The sequence below is a fragment of the Hippichthys cyanospilos genome, chromosome 7 (assembly GCF_059441005.1).
Source record: "Hippichthys cyanospilos isolate Australia breed blue-spotted pipefish chromosome 7, RoL_Hcya_1.0, whole genome shotgun sequence".
Taxonomy (NCBI): Eukaryota; Metazoa; Chordata; class Actinopteri; order Syngnathiformes; family Syngnathidae; genus Hippichthys; species Hippichthys cyanospilos.
The window spans coordinates 13,423,264-13,438,860 of NC_142375.1; the positions used below are offsets into that span (position 1 = coordinate 13,423,264).

A 15,597-nucleotide genomic window follows, 5' to 3' on the forward strand; every position below is an offset into this window, starting at 1 on the left:
CATAATAACAGGAAATATGGATTTGGCATTCTAAATGTAATTCATTACGCTCATTACACATCCAGTGAAATGTTAGCTTGAGCCTAAAACCAGTGCAAATCATTTCATCTGTATTGTATTGTAAACCTTTAAAGACAAGATACAAAATCTTGTTTTGCATTTTAATCTCTTTATTACTTTGCATCACAGCATATTGATGCATTGTTTATGCTTCAGGCAAAAACAGTTAGTGCATTTCAGAATTTCAATGTTAATATTCCAATTCAAGTTCAGTCGGTGAGGTTAGGGACAGATCTTTCATTCAAAAATAGATGACAAAGATGCTGACAAGGTTTCGAAAGTCCGGTGAATCTACTGTGGAATGCGGCAGCATATCTCCTAAATAATTTCATAACCTCTTGAGGTCGAAGTGGCATCCCTCAACAAGAAAGCGCAACAGGTTAGGGACAGATGTTTCAAAAATAGATTGTTTCGGTGGTGCTAATGTTAGCACACAGCAAGCCTACATCATTGTTATTGTGTAAAGTACCTATTAACATGAGTTTTGTATGCTTCATCTTGATACACAGTGACCAGAATTATTCATGGACTTTTATTAATAGCAATTGTACATTGAAAATTAGCGTCAGCTTACCATTGTGGTTATTGCTGGTTGTGACAGGGATCTTGCTGACAAGGTTTCGAAATTCTGGTGAATCTACTGTGGAAAGCGGCAGCATATCTCCTAAGGTATTTCATAACCTCTTGAGGTTGAAGTGGCATCTCTCAACAAGAGAGCGCAACACTCCGTGTGTTTTCTTTTCGCTAACTTCACGTTACTATGGCATTGCTCTAAAAAGTTTGTCAAATTACGGGTCCTATTTGCCAAAGTGGAAAGCTCTTTAAGTCTCGTGCACAAAGTGCATGTAACAATTATTTTCTTCTTGTCTTTATCTCCGATGAACTGATAGTAATGTGTTTGTATGGTCTATATTCAACCTGCCATCTGCTGCTGCCGCATTCATCTCTGCTCAACAACAGCAAGTAAACATTTTGTCCAGGACTTCACTCCTCTGATCACGCGATTTTGAATGAATTTGTGGAAAAAAAGACGAAAAAACAAAACAAAACACCACTTTCAGGCTAAAAATGCATTGTAATGCATCGTATTACACTCATCGTGATGAGTACTTTTTTTTGTGTGCAATATATTACACTACCGCTTTACAGCAAAAATAAATGCATTACAGTAATTACATTACTTTTGTAATGCGTTATTCCCAACACTGACACCAGCATATCAACATTGAATAATTATGTACAAGTTACTTTGTTTGCAGGGGTCAGGAGAAACCCACTCATGATTGAAGCTGCGAAGAGTCAGACAGAGATGACTGATTTGCAACACGTCGTTGAAGTCATGTAAAATTGAATTGCCATCTCCATGAAATGATGACATTGAGTGGGGATTTCTCCAAACGTTCATCAAACTTCCAAGGGTTTCCCTTGTGCCACAAGGGGATGGAGTCACCAGCCTAGCACACCTGTTCCTCATTTTCATCATGGGCTTTTTAAGGCCTGCCGCTGAAGGGAGCAATGCTGGGTTATTCCTTTGCCACACTCTTGTCGCCTTGTGAGCTCTCCTGTAGTCCTGACCTGTGTCCTTTCTCCTAGTGATCTTTTGGTTTGTGCTTTGATGCAAATGTATTTTGCTCACTTGATGTTTTCTGTTCTTACTTTGCTCTGGTCACTCTCCTGTAGACTCCGCTCCGTCGTTGCTTTCCCTCCCAGTCTGACTGACCTGCCCCGATGTTCTCATCTCTTCTTTATTTGGTATTATGTGAATTTTGTTTGTACTTTCCCTTTCCTTTTGGACACTTGTTTTCCACGCCTCACGTGCACTTTTTGTTACAATAAACTCTTTGGATTTAACGTCTCGTGTGTCTGGTTGGGGTCCTTATTCTGGTCGGGCTTGGAGGTTACTCTTGACAGTCACGATTGTTTTTTGAACATTTTCAAAATGTCCTTGCGACAAGCAGAAAAAATAAAAAAATAAAATTGTTCGCACATGTTTCAGAATCTTTGGCAATCTCTGACGAGGTTTGGGCAAACGTTAATACATGTACCTTGAACAAAACTTGACAAGATCAAAAGAGCTGCTACCTTTGTCCACAATGACCAACATTTGACTGTAGATTCTAGTATTATTTTTTGCCTCCACTATGGCAAAAAAACGACTTGTGGGGGCAACAAAATACCAGAACCCACATATCACAATGCAAAGGATCAACAAGCAGCACAAGAGAAAGGTTCAGTGATGTAGTGCTGAGCACGTCTGCCTCACAGTTCAGGGACCTAAGTTCAAATCCACCTCGAGCTTTTGTGAGTTATCTCCGGGCACTCCGACTTCCTCCCACACTCCAAAAACATAAATGGCAGGTGTATTGGACATAGCAAATTGTCCTCAGGTTTGATTGGGTGTGTGAATGGTTGTTTGTTTCTGTGTGCCCTGCAACTGGCTGGCATATGATATAATATCATATTGTGAAATTTATAAACCAGGCAGATTTTTATTTTCATATTTCAGAGAACGAATGTCAATTTCCTCAATTTGATTTCCTCAATCGTCCTTGAAATGACAATCTTCTTTGTCAGCGCTATCTTTTTCACTACAGTCTCCATTTTAGATTTGGACTGAAAAGGCCCAAACAAGTGTCATGTAGCGAAGGGTTCACTCTGACACGTTACACGATTGAATGGCGTGTTCGGGGAGTCAGAGCGTGCATGGAGCGTATTTCCAAAAGCACCCCAGGGTGCAGTCACAGGTCTGCTGCCAATCTCTGGTGAAATACAAAATACCTTACTTTTACATGTGTATTTTCTACAGTGGTTGTCAATGCTGAGAAGACACACATTATTAATATTATACCATAGGCTGTGGGCCAGTGGAAAGCTAAATCTGGGCCACATTTGGCCCACAGGTTACAATTTGAACATCCTTGTTTCAAATAATTCAAATAATGTTTAAAAAAATGAGAATAAATACATTTTACATGTGGGAAATTGAACAATAAGTATAGATTTGCATGTTCTCCCCATGCCCGTGCGGGTCTTCTCCAAGAACTCCGGTCTCCCACATTCCAAAAACATGTCCAGGGTGTCTCCCTCTAACTACCCAAAGCTGGGATAGGCACCAGCAAACCAGTGACCCTAGTGAGGCGTCTTAAGAAAAAGGACATTAATAAAAATGAAAAGGATAATGAATAAGTGTAGAAAATATAAAAATAGTTCTAAAAGTACAAAATAAATATAATAAAAAAATATTAAAACAATATCTGACAAAAGCAAGATATTCAAAATGAATGAATTGTTTGAAAGCCACTACGTGAAATATTTTTAACCTCATCTATGAATGACATGGCAAGGCATGGCATGAATTTGAGCCTTTCAGCACAATGGTGTTCCCACCTCCGACGTTACATAAGAAACTGGGTTGAATAAAGCAATACCAAGAAGATATTATTCATGCCAGAATGCAATTTTTGTTATTGCACATTGCGACTGTAATGATACCACTTGCAATGTTCCATTAGCGGAGTTGCTGTTCCTGTTATTCTAGACAGCACTGATATGGCTCTTTAAATGTGCATGTGTAGTTTCTTATCAGTCTTTGGGCACGGTATTGATTGGTCAAAAGAACCTTGCTCTAATGTGCACAAGGCGGGAGGTCAGGGCAGCTTTCACTTAGCCTCCGAGCTCTTTGGAGAACATCTATCTGTCAACATTTCCAGGCATGGCAAGGTCGATCTCGCAAACAGTTGCACACACACATTCGTAGGAAGGAGCTGCAGTCATTAAAATAGCAACAGCTTGGAGCAGAATGTTTTCAAATTTACACATTTGCAGGAAGCAACAAGCTGCTGCTTCTCTCAGATCGGAGAAGATGTGTTGAGCATCATTAGGAGGGTTTGGGGTTGCTGCTTCTAATTGGGAGAATGAAGCATGAAAAAGAGTTCTCTTGAGAGCGGGCTTCTTACAACTATGATGTGAAGATTCTGTGTTTTTCCTGTTGTATTTTTTTTTTTTTTTTTTTTTTTTTACGCTGAAGCCCGGTGCAGTCAAACCAAAACACAAATGCACGCACATTTTCTCTGCCCGAAGGAAGATGTAGAGGGTGTGATTCAGTCACTCTTCTTCTCCTGTCTCTCACTTAGCCAAAGCCTCTGATTAGGACAACAATCATGTGGCCCTCCTCTATTTAAAAGTGTGAAAGCTCGAGTTGGATGTGGTCGCTTAGACACTTTGCACACATCTTTCTTTGTCAGACAGCATATAAATAAGTATGTGTCATTGCAATAACCTGGCATTGATTTTTTTGTTGTTCTCTTGCACCGACTTTGGAACTACGCCTGCTTGCGTTTTCCATCTCACCAGTGAGACTTAGAGAACAATGTATATCTCTGCGCTCAGATGGACCTATTTAAGACACAAACTATTATTTCTTGTTGTGAGATATTGTTCTCTGTCACAGCAGGAACTCTTGTTATGTTCCGGAATGAAATATAAGGTGGCTTAGCAGAAGCAAAACAGCAACTCTGTACATGTTTTTCTTCCACACTCAAACTTTCAAGGCCAAACTTCAAAGAATAAGATTCAGTGACAACACAAGTGTTGTTCAATAGATTTTTCAGGATTTAGAACACAAGATGTTAATAAAGGTTGCAGTTGGATCAGTTTGGTCCATGCAACCAAATTGTAATAAATAATGCTCAGCCAGGCACAGTCTTGGACTTGAAGATGTTGTCACATTATAAGTACTGTGTAGTACCATTAAAAATGTACATTAGCTTGTCAGATCACTTTGATTTTCAGATATTTGCCAGATACAAATGTGGTTAGTACAAATCCATGTTTTGTTTTGTTTTTTTTTTTGGTTCTTTTTTTTTGCAAGTAACAGTCATTAGTAAACCAATCAACAATTTGATTACAGTGTTGGGCCCATTACATTCAAATTATATGAGGGAATGACACAAAACGATTTTTAATGATATTGGACACTCACTGTATTAAATTGCTGTAGTCAACTGTAAAATTATGTGAGTTTTTTTTTAACAGCGAACTATTCCACATAGTCGTTGTCAAACATTTAGAAAGATTTCTTTGCCACAAACAAGGGCAGCAAACCACCTTTTTATGATTATTATTTCTTTTGTAAGGCAAGGCAATTACTTTATTTCATACACAAGATGAGTTTATGGTCTTTGGTTTGAAAATGCATTGACTCCAAGGGCCTCAAATTCAAAAATAGGCATTCGTGGTAGGCATGAAAATGGCTTCAATATCTCCATTTTCCTGCTGGGGATTTTTTTTTTTCAATTATAACAAATAGCATTTAACACCATTGTCAGAAATATGCATCTGTGGGATTATTTCATTTGCAAGGATTTCTGGCTGAAGAATAGAATATCATCTGATAGCACAAAGTGTCAACTGTTTCTTTAAAATCCTAAACCTGTATCTTATTAACATTAATAAAAGAAAAAAGCAATATAAATCAACTTTCATCAACTGTTACATATTTTTTACAGCGTTTATATGGGTTACACTTATGGGTTACTAGTCTAAAACAGAAAACAACCAAAACCAAAAAACAAATACGAAAATTTATATTTTATTGCAATTACACTTAACATGACAAAACACCTTTTCCCTGGGGTCATTTGTGCGACCCACTATTTAAAAAGCACTGGTGTGATGCATTTTCCTTTCAAATGGTACCTCGTTTAGATTCCAAAATGACATAAAAGGGAGCTGTAATCCATCCCAGGAAACACAAATGTCTGAATCATACCAAACTCTATGTTTATTTTCACCATCCTATAAGATGTTGACACACTACAACCAACAGCTGTCCACACCTAGCATTTTATTTAGCATTTTTGGCTTGCCATTTCCACTTTGGGCCAAGCAGAAGTGCTTCTCGTTGTAATATGGAAGAAACGGGTGAACAACATCTCTAATTACACTTCACCCACTGACACTCATTTACATACAAACACAATCACACTCCAGTCCAAAACCTTCATTATCTCTGAATTCCATTCTTGTAGGGCATGATATTCTCGCCGCTATATTTCATTCAAGCTCCGTTTCTCAGCACTGCTGCATAATTACCACACCAACTGAGTGGGGATGTTTTCACTGTGATGTCTTTATTTTCCTTCCCTAGTCTATATAAAAGGTTAGGTAAAACCACTGTGAAAATGGCTTCCTTCTCATTGCTGGGATTATATTATGGAGCCTTCATGCATCTGAGTGAATGTCTGGTACCTCCAACTATCTTAAAATCATTGCTCTCGACACAGTCAGAATTAGGGCTGCAATGGGAGTCTATTTTTGTAGCCCGACATACATATTACAACACTTGACATTTACAACCATACCTGCACCTTTCTTGATTTGGAGAAGGTAAAAATTGGTATTATATAGTCCTGCTTCTAAATATACTATGAAACTAACATGGTATATATATATATATATATATATATATATATATATATATATATATATATATATATATATATATATATATATATATATATATATATATATATATATATATATATATATATATATATATATATATACACACACACAGTATATGCGCTGGTAGGGGTGAGAATCTTTGAATGTTTGGGTCTCTGATTCAAATCAGAATCAATTTTCCTTTCAAAATGATTTTTTTATTTGAAATAAAAAGAGGCAATTCATTTAAATATAATTTCTGCTTCCATCTAGATGTGCAAATGATGATCATAATTCTTCAGTCTGCTTTACAAGACAGAATAACTAAAGAAGATGAAGTGTCATTTTTTATTTTTTCTTTGTTTTGATATGTATTACATTTTGATTTGTAAGGAAAAACACGTTTTATTTTTTCCACAATTGCTTCGAAGGTAGCTATATCATCTGTTTCATAAAGATGGTAGAACAAGATTCATTGTTATTTCAAAATGTTATTAATTATTTTGTAAAAAATTCAAAATTGTTGCTTGATGCTGGAAGCTCTGCATTAAAGGTCAGATTTGATGTTGTTTTTTTACTTTCCTGAGTGCACAACTTTGCCAAGGGCTTCAATGTTTCCCCTCACACCTCTTTCTCTTCCTCCTAACTACTTTGCCTCTCTCAAAGCACGCACACACCCCCCGAATAAGCCCTTTTGTGCGGCCATTACAATGTGAATGAGGGGGCCCGCTAGCTCCATTGGAGGTGCATGAGAGAGTGTGTGTCAGTGCAAATGGGTTTGGGGGAGATTGATGAACTAGTGAGGAGGGGAAGAGGGAACACCTAATCAAGTTAAACCTGCTGGACTGACATGCTTTGCCTGGCAGATAGGCATTTGGCACTTGTTGGCTGAAAAGGAGAGGCGGGGGCTGGCCAAAAAATCATTAATGTAAAGTGAACACCCATTTATTGTGGTGCGGATAGTTTTTCCGGTTACATCGTTTTTCACTATAGTTTAGTTTTACATAGCCCAACCTCTTAAGACATATTTACACTCATTAAAACACACATTTTCAACTATTCCTTAGCAAAGGTGGGCACCACATTTTTTGCTGGTCCCACAGTCGTCCATCACTTCTGTCAAAAGCCCCAACTAACTTTTGTAACCCCCTCAATATCAACTATTTGTTTTTCAATTTTTGTATTTACACTCAAAATCAACCCTATGTCTGTAATTATATTGTTGCACTTCACTTACTGTACAATACAACCGTTATAAAAGTGAAGCAAATATATAATAATCCACTGAGGCTATTAATTCTAAATTGCAACAAGTCATCATGTGGTTTAAATTGCATGTAAGTCCATGTTCTTGGGACTACACTGTTATTGACTTTACTCCAATTGGTTTGTATTTTCATCAGCAAAGGGGCGTGTCGGACTGACGAACGTGTGACTGAATGTCTATGCTGATGATTACAACGACAGATGAAAAATACACTTCCGACATTTGCAATCCAGGTTTTTTTTTCGTTGATCCTTTGGCCAAACAGGCATGCATCGGCAATGGGCCGACAGACCATTGTGTACTGACGGACTGTCCACCTCTGTTTCTTAGAGCTGATTTTGGCTGTTCTCCAAATAAGGTTGCTTAAATTTGAGTATTTGACATGTTCAGTTGAAATTTTCTGTAAAAATTGGCAAACAAAACATGAAAAAATTCAACTAACCATGTAATTCTCTCTCCATCCATTTTCATAAATGCTTGCTCCCAAACGTGTAGCAGGCATGCTGGTACCTATCCCAGCTGTCTTTGGGCAACAGATGGGATACACCTGAAGTAGTTGTGAGCCAATCACAGGTCACACAGAGACGAACAAAACTTCACACAGTCATATTTTCGAGAATGTGAAAAGAAAATGAACTACGGGGAGCCATAATCAAACCCGCAACCTTCACAACATGAGGTGGACGTGCTAACCAGTCTTTTACCGTGCCACTGTGAGATTCCACATATGCACACTTTTAATATTTTAAAAATAGTTCAAAACTGTTACACTCTCCAGAGTGCAATACATGTGTGTGTCTTTATAAAGTATAGATCATTGACATTTGTGCGCTATATTGCTTTCTCTTTTGGTGTTCAACCTTAACCCTAGTTTGAGAATTTGAGTTTTTGTTTCTTTTATTTCTTACAATGGTCACTATGGGTAGGGGCATCTCATGAATGTGTGTGTGCTGGGGTAAGGGGGGGGGGGGCAGAGGGCGATATAGCAAGGGTCAAGATATGGTCTGATATTCAAACATTCAAGAAGAACTACTAAAGTATCCACTCCCTACAATGTTTTGAGCAATACGCGTGCAATGAGGGAGTCAGCAGAGCGCGACCCATAAACTCACAACGCTGCCTGTCCGCCCATGACACATTCTTCATCCAACTAACGTCAACTAACGGGCCGTGAGCTCTTACCCGACCGTGAGCGCTGGTGCTGGAATGGAAAAAAAGAGGGTTGCTTTTTGTGTCAATCATCCACCCTGGTCTCTACCCCCCTCATTCACGAGCCCTTCCCTGTGTGTATAGACGCTCCTCCACAACGATCTTTTTACGCGCGGCCGCCAGTCGTTAACGGACAGCCTACTATCGGTGCTCCCTTGTCTGTCTGCTCGCTGCCAATCTCCAGCCTTAAAAGCGGAGATAAAGGCGACTTGGCGGGAGCGAAGTGGAAGCAGCGTGTAGGGATGGCAGACAGTAGGATAAATGGAGAGGAATGATAAAAGGGGGAGGAGAGCGCATCATTCCGGGTGGCTGCCCCTGCTGCTCTATATGGCGGGGAGAGAGAGAGACAGAGAGAGAGAGAGAGAGAGAGAGAGAGAGAGAGAGAGAGAGAGAGAGAGAGAGAGAGAGAGAGAGAGAGAGAGAATGGCACACAGCTTCAGCATCCAAAACACACGGGGGAGGTGCGCCACGGAGACCAGAGCACCGGACCCACACGGAGCAACATCACGCTCACCGGTTCTCCGTCAGAGCTCCTCCCAGCGCAGCGGCGCCTCAAGTCCGGCGAGAGGTAAGCGGGTCTCGAGACCGGGGGATGAAGGTGCATTCACCTCGGGATTACTTGACGTCCGTTTAGCCATTTGATCGTAATGCTCGTTGCTCTGCAGTTTATTTAGAATTGTTGGACTCGTGCGACGCTGCATCAGCACAGAGGTAGATTACTTTGATTTTTATTTTATCCTGTTATTTGAAACTATTGGTCTCAGGTTCCAATCAAGTACCTTTCACACAATTGGAATATTTGTCAAAAATGTTTTAAATCTGCCGAAAATAGCTATACTCGTGGCTTAACTATCAACCAAAGAAGAGTTTTTTTTTATTAGATACCAATTTATTTAAAATTTGTTTCTTTAATTTTAAACAATCATCGTATACATTCTATCTCCCCCACTCCAATCCGGATAGTAGTACAACAAACTTCCATATACCGTAGCTTTGTTTTCTAAATTTAGCGCCCTCGTGTGTCATTAACTGACACTGCACCTTGGGAGTAACAGGTTCTTTAAATGTTTTTCTTGAATTCCATAATCAGTATTGAGAAGGTGTTCACATTTCATTTCAATATTTACTCTCCTGGTTGAGGAAAAGAATCATTCAAGTATTGAGTTTGTTTCTTCGTGTATGCCTGTTGTGAGACTAAAGACAACTTTGTTAAGTGATGTTATAAAGAAACAGGAGTTATTAGCGAATGTGGTGATTACTCCCAGTCCTATGAATTGTGTCATCTGACGTGTGTCAGAAAAAATCCAATTCATGTTAGAATGGTGGAAAGGGTGAAGAAGAATGGTGACAGGGGGGGTGAGGTGGGGGGTGGATATGCTGTGGGATCTTTTCTTCTCTGTGGCTCCCGGCACATACATTAAGATGCTAATCCTTTTTTGTCCCTTTTTATGATTCACAGCATTTTGTTCCCCCTCTCTCCCTTTGTCTTTTCTTCTCGTCTCCATTTCTCAATTTCTCTCCATTTTTCCTCTTCTGTCATGGGCTACCCTCAGATTAGGACTCCTGGCAATAGGAGCCCAACTCTAATTTTGTGGTACTTTAGATGATTAGGTTCAGAAATAGGACAGAAGTGCACAGAGTTTGGTGCAATTAGAGGGAATCTCTGCAGAGCTTTACGGGACTGATTAGTTGTGCTCCCGTCCACCTCCCCACATATTAACGTACGGCAGCTGTTGTTTATTGAGTTCTGTTTTGTGTGGTTGTGTGCATGTGTTGGGTAAGCCCTAAGGATACAAGATATTTTCTGTCATTTTGTACATAGCAGCTGTGCTTTATGTTGGTAAGAGGTGGCAGAAGTAATCACGTTGTGTATCTACGGAAGTATAACTGCAGATAGGTCTGAAAACAGTGATGGGTAAAAGTAAAAGTACTGCTTCGACTTCTCTACTTCAGCAAACGGTATACATAAAAATGAGTACAGGCAGAAAAAAAATACTGTCAATTATTAACAATCTCCTTTTTTGAAAAAAAAAAGGGAAATAAAATTGCTTTCTGTGTGCGTGTATTTGTCAGATTAGATACTGTGAGAAGTTTTTTTTTTTAATGAACCTTGTAGGTTTTTTTAGACACAATAACATACAACGTTAAAGTAATACTAAAGTTATTTATTTAATTTCAGCACTAACAATTTACCCTCCTGTTATGTTTGTTTGTTTTTGTTTCCTAGGACCAGCAATAATGTCCCTAGGCCTCTTTAACCCGGGGCGAATTTTGTCACCTGAACGTGTTCAGAACATGAATAATGCAATTCCAATATTTGGTTTTAACCAATGATTTATGCCATTCCTCAAGAGCAGCAGTCATGTCTCTCGGTCAATAAGATCCGGTGGTGTGAATGTATTCATCAAAAAATGTCAAAAACTTTTGATTGGAAACTCTCATAAAATAACAAAAGCAACACTTTGTACCTGTGCGTTAGGTTTGTTTCCCTGAGTTTGTGTTCTCCTTGTTTATATTAAAAAAAAAAAGAATGTAAAAAAAATCCATACGAATGTGATTTTCATGTGTTGATTACACACATGCCAAGCAGATGTCTTGTACCAAAAAACGACACTCCTTTAACTTTCAAATGGACCAGTTAATTGTCTATCTTTGATCACTAAATAATTGTTCACGTGTCGTCACCAACTTTAAAAATCCATTTTGCCACTTGCCGTCAACTGAAAATCACATCACATGCACTCAGGTAACAACCGGTCACGACTCAGCTTGCAAACCACATGACCAAACGGAGAAAAATTGTGAGCCAGGATTGATCATGTATTAAACCTGTGAGCGTGATGTCATTTACAGCCTACAGCAAGTGGAAAAAGGTATTCTTAAAACAGTTTGGAAACTCCAGTTCCTAAAGACCTAAAGACCCACATCCTGCCTGTTTTCAATCCCTCTCACTTTCAATACACGTGGTTCAAATGATCAGGATCGTCCTCAGGTTTCTGCAGAGCTTGCTGATGAGCTGATCATTTGAATCAGGTGTGATGAGGAGTGACAAGTTGAAAATAAGGTAGGTTATGGTTCTTGAGGAACTGAACATAATAGTAAATTAATGTTGTCATCAAATTCAATGTCGACAAAATAACGTTTTACTGATAAAAAAAAAAAAAAATCGCTAAATAATTTTAGTTGCCTGTAAGATATTCTCTAAAGTAAGACTGGACAGTGAGTATCTGCTTTGAATTAATTGTGTTACCGTATCTCATGATCCGTTCTCACTTCTCTATATTGTTACAGTCAATGGTTCTCTCACCCTTGGACGATATCAATCGGTTAACCAATCAATATCTCAACTGTGGTGTTGTCATTGCCGAGTTTGCGTGAAGTAACGAGTCTGTTTTGACAAATTAAGACTAAGGAAGCTCTGAGTCAGGTCATCAAAAGTCATTACAAATTTAACACTGAAATAAAATACCTGAATATATACTAGAAAATACAGAAGAGTATTTTGACATCACTTACTTCCATCACTGGCAAATGCGCACCTTGCAACTCACTCCTCTATCCTTTTCACAGATATCGATCACCACTGGCTACGTATGTGAAGACGGGAAGGTCCCCACTCCCCCCCTTTTCAAAAATGACGCGTGTGCCTCGACCTCCAGCCCCGCCCCCGTGTCCACCCGCCATGGTCACCTGATGCACCCCTGAGTGACTTTGCTCTCCCGTTCCCAGACTAGACCGAGCACGCCTCGCAAAACAGACGCCCGCCCGCCAGGCCACCATGACGGTGGCCGTGCGATTCCGCCGCCACTTGCGGCGGCTCCTCCTCCTGCTGGCCTCCTGCTGTTTGGTCTCTTTGCTCCTGTCGGCTTACTTCCTCTTCACCAACTCATCACCATCCATGCAAATCGGACAATCCTCAGAGCCCGCCTGCTCCCAGCCCCTCTCCATGTCCCCGTACCGCCAACTCCCGTACCCGTACCCTCCGAATCCGCCTCACACGCATGTCCACACCGACCCGGCAGTGCTGGTGCTGGTGGAGTCCCAGTACTCTCAGCTGGGTCAGGACATCGTGGCTATATTGGAGTCTGCACACTTCAAGTTCCGCATGGAAATCGCCTCAGGGAAGGGTGACCTCCCGCCTTTGACAGACAAAGGCCGCGGACGATATTCGCTCATCATTTATGAGAACCTCCTCAAGTATGCACATGCAGACACATGGAACAGACAGTTGTTGCATCAGTACTGCACCGATTTCCGGGTGGGCATCATCGGCTTCTACCGTTCCACGGAGACCTCCCCGCCCCTGCTCAAACTCAGAAACTTCCCGCTAGTGCTCAGGACCAATCAGGCCCTTTGGGACTGCTGCGTGGTGTCCAGCTCTCCCATCCTCACCCTGACCAAACCCGGCACTGACCGTGGGGCCTTACCCGGCGAGGACTGGACCTCCTTTTCCTCCAATCACTCCACCTACCAAGCTGTGTTGCATGCCCGGGCCAAGGACGGTGCGGGGGCGGGCAGCGGTGACAATCCGGGGCCTGGCTTCAGCCTGGGCCTGCAAGCTACGGTCGTGCAGGACATGGGGCTCTACGACGGCGTGAGGAGGGTGTTCTTTGGCCAGGGGCTGAACTACTGGCTCCACAGACTTATCTTAGTGGACACCATCTCCTACCTCACTGACAGAAAGTTGACTTTGGGTCTGGACCGGCACATCCTGGTGGATATAGATGACATTTTTGTGGGAAAGGAAGGCACCCGCATGAACGTCAAGGATGTGAAGGTATTACAGTTGTGTTCCTGGGTGAATGAATTACTTAGCTACCGCAGAGTAACTAATGGCCTCACCGTGCAGGCAAATTTAAGAAATATGAAGCTGTTGCTCTGGAAATCTGAAAACCTCAGCAAAATATGTGACGGCTCGCATATTTGCAGAGTGTGTTTGTGTGCCTGCAGCGTGAAACATACTGTATGTGTTACGGTACAGCAATAGAGTAATTATCTTAAACGGGAGTTTACAGGCCGTTTATGGGGACAAAGACACCAAGTGAAAGAGAGTTAGAGGAGGGGTGAGAGTGAGCGAGTGAATGAGCAAGTGAAAAGATGAATGGCTCCTATTCCTGTTTTCCCACGTCCTCCTCTTAGGCAAACTAAAGTAGAGTCAATCTCTCAAGGCAACTATTGTTTCAGTGCACACGCTCACTTGAGCTGCCGCACTCGGCCTACGCATACAAAGCCATGCGACTCCCCAAATGGGAATTTACAGTAGTTACACACATTTGTTGGTATTCTGAGTAAAGCATGAGGAATTTTAAAGCTGCCTAACCAACTGCCCTAAAACTGTGAAACAACTGCACGCACGCAGGCTGATAACAACCTTGTCAGTTTTTGTTCTGAGACTCAATAACTTCAAGATTAAGGAAGTTAAATTAGTTTATTTGTGATGGATGTTATGAGAGACTTTTTGGGGGGAAAATAAATGGCAAGTGAAAGAAGTAGATGCCCACAATGCTGGCCTTTAATCAGTTATTTGAATTTAATAATAATTATAATCATTCTTAGGTTATTAATTTATAAAGTTTGGTTTAGAAATGTGTAAAAAACAATTACAATCGATTACTACACAATTGTTTATGCAAGGTGAATGCCAAATATGATTTAGTTAGGGGACATGAGCTCAGAGGCGAACAGATGCTCAGGAGGAAAGAACGGCCAAATTGCCCTTAACCAGGGCACTAAATGCTAAACTCTCCATAGTCATGACCTCATGAAATAAGACCTGGCATCTCTGTCTTTGGGGTAAAGTGTATTCTATTTTATTTTATTATTTTTAAGTAAGCTGCCTGTTCAGTGTGCATGTTCACTCTATGCTTGAGTGGCTTTTTCCCTGCCTTGAAAGAATAAACTCCTGGATTGAATAGATAAATACTATGAATCATTTCACCCTCATGCGTTCAGACACATAACCCATGCTTGCTGTTGGCTTTTGTTACTGCTACAAACCACCAAGAATTAAGGTTGTATGAAGTTAACAGCTACTCTTGTTTTTAATTTAGCAACTTTGTGGCAATATTGAGGCAGTTTTCCCAATCATTATCAAGGGAAAAACAACCAACATTAACATACGATTTTCCTGTCTTGGAGACTTCTGTTTACCCGACAGCTCACTCGATTATGATTGTAATAATTTTCTGTAATACAGACCTGGTAAATAATTTGAACACAATTTTTGAAACAACACTGCAATAATTTGCATTTTTAAAAATTCATTCTGGGTGTTCGGTATTCCTTTTTCATGTCATCCTTCATGTTCTACCAATGTGACCATTCTGTGTGTGTGTGTGTGTGTGTGTGTGTGTGTGTGTGTGGGTGCGTGTGTGTTGGAACTGGGATACATTTCGAATTTTGTTTGTACATTCAGACAGGTTTCAATCTTTGACATTTAGAATAGAATGCCACTTTCCATCAATGCCGGACCAAAAAGGTCCCACCTGTCTATGACTGAGAGGAGGAGATGTGAAGCATGTGGCGGCTGGGAAGCAAAATGAAAAAAAAAATAAATAAAATGCAGTGAAGTGAAAACAAATTCACATTTGAATATGGAACGGATGCTTTACCCCACC

At 40.5% G+C, this 15,597-nt stretch overlaps 1 protein-coding gene across 2 annotated transcripts in view; it reads left to right on the top strand.

Annotated features, from left to right (window-relative positions):
* Positions 1-9,406: 9,406 nt before the first annotated feature.
* Positions 9,407-15,597, top strand: part of ndst3 (N-deacetylase/N-sulfotransferase (heparan glucosaminyl) 3) — a 52,026-nt gene continuing 45,835 nt past the window's right edge. For both annotated transcript variants that reach the window (XM_088420119.1, XM_088420117.1), the window contains exons 1-2: positions 9,407-9,548; positions 12,551-13,757. In XM_088420119.1, the coding sequence (XP_088276245.1) occupies positions 12,759-13,757 (999 nt within the window). In that variant the 5' untranslated portion in view covers positions 9,407-9,548; positions 12,551-12,758. The remainder of the gene's footprint in view (positions 9,549-12,550; positions 13,758-15,597) is intronic.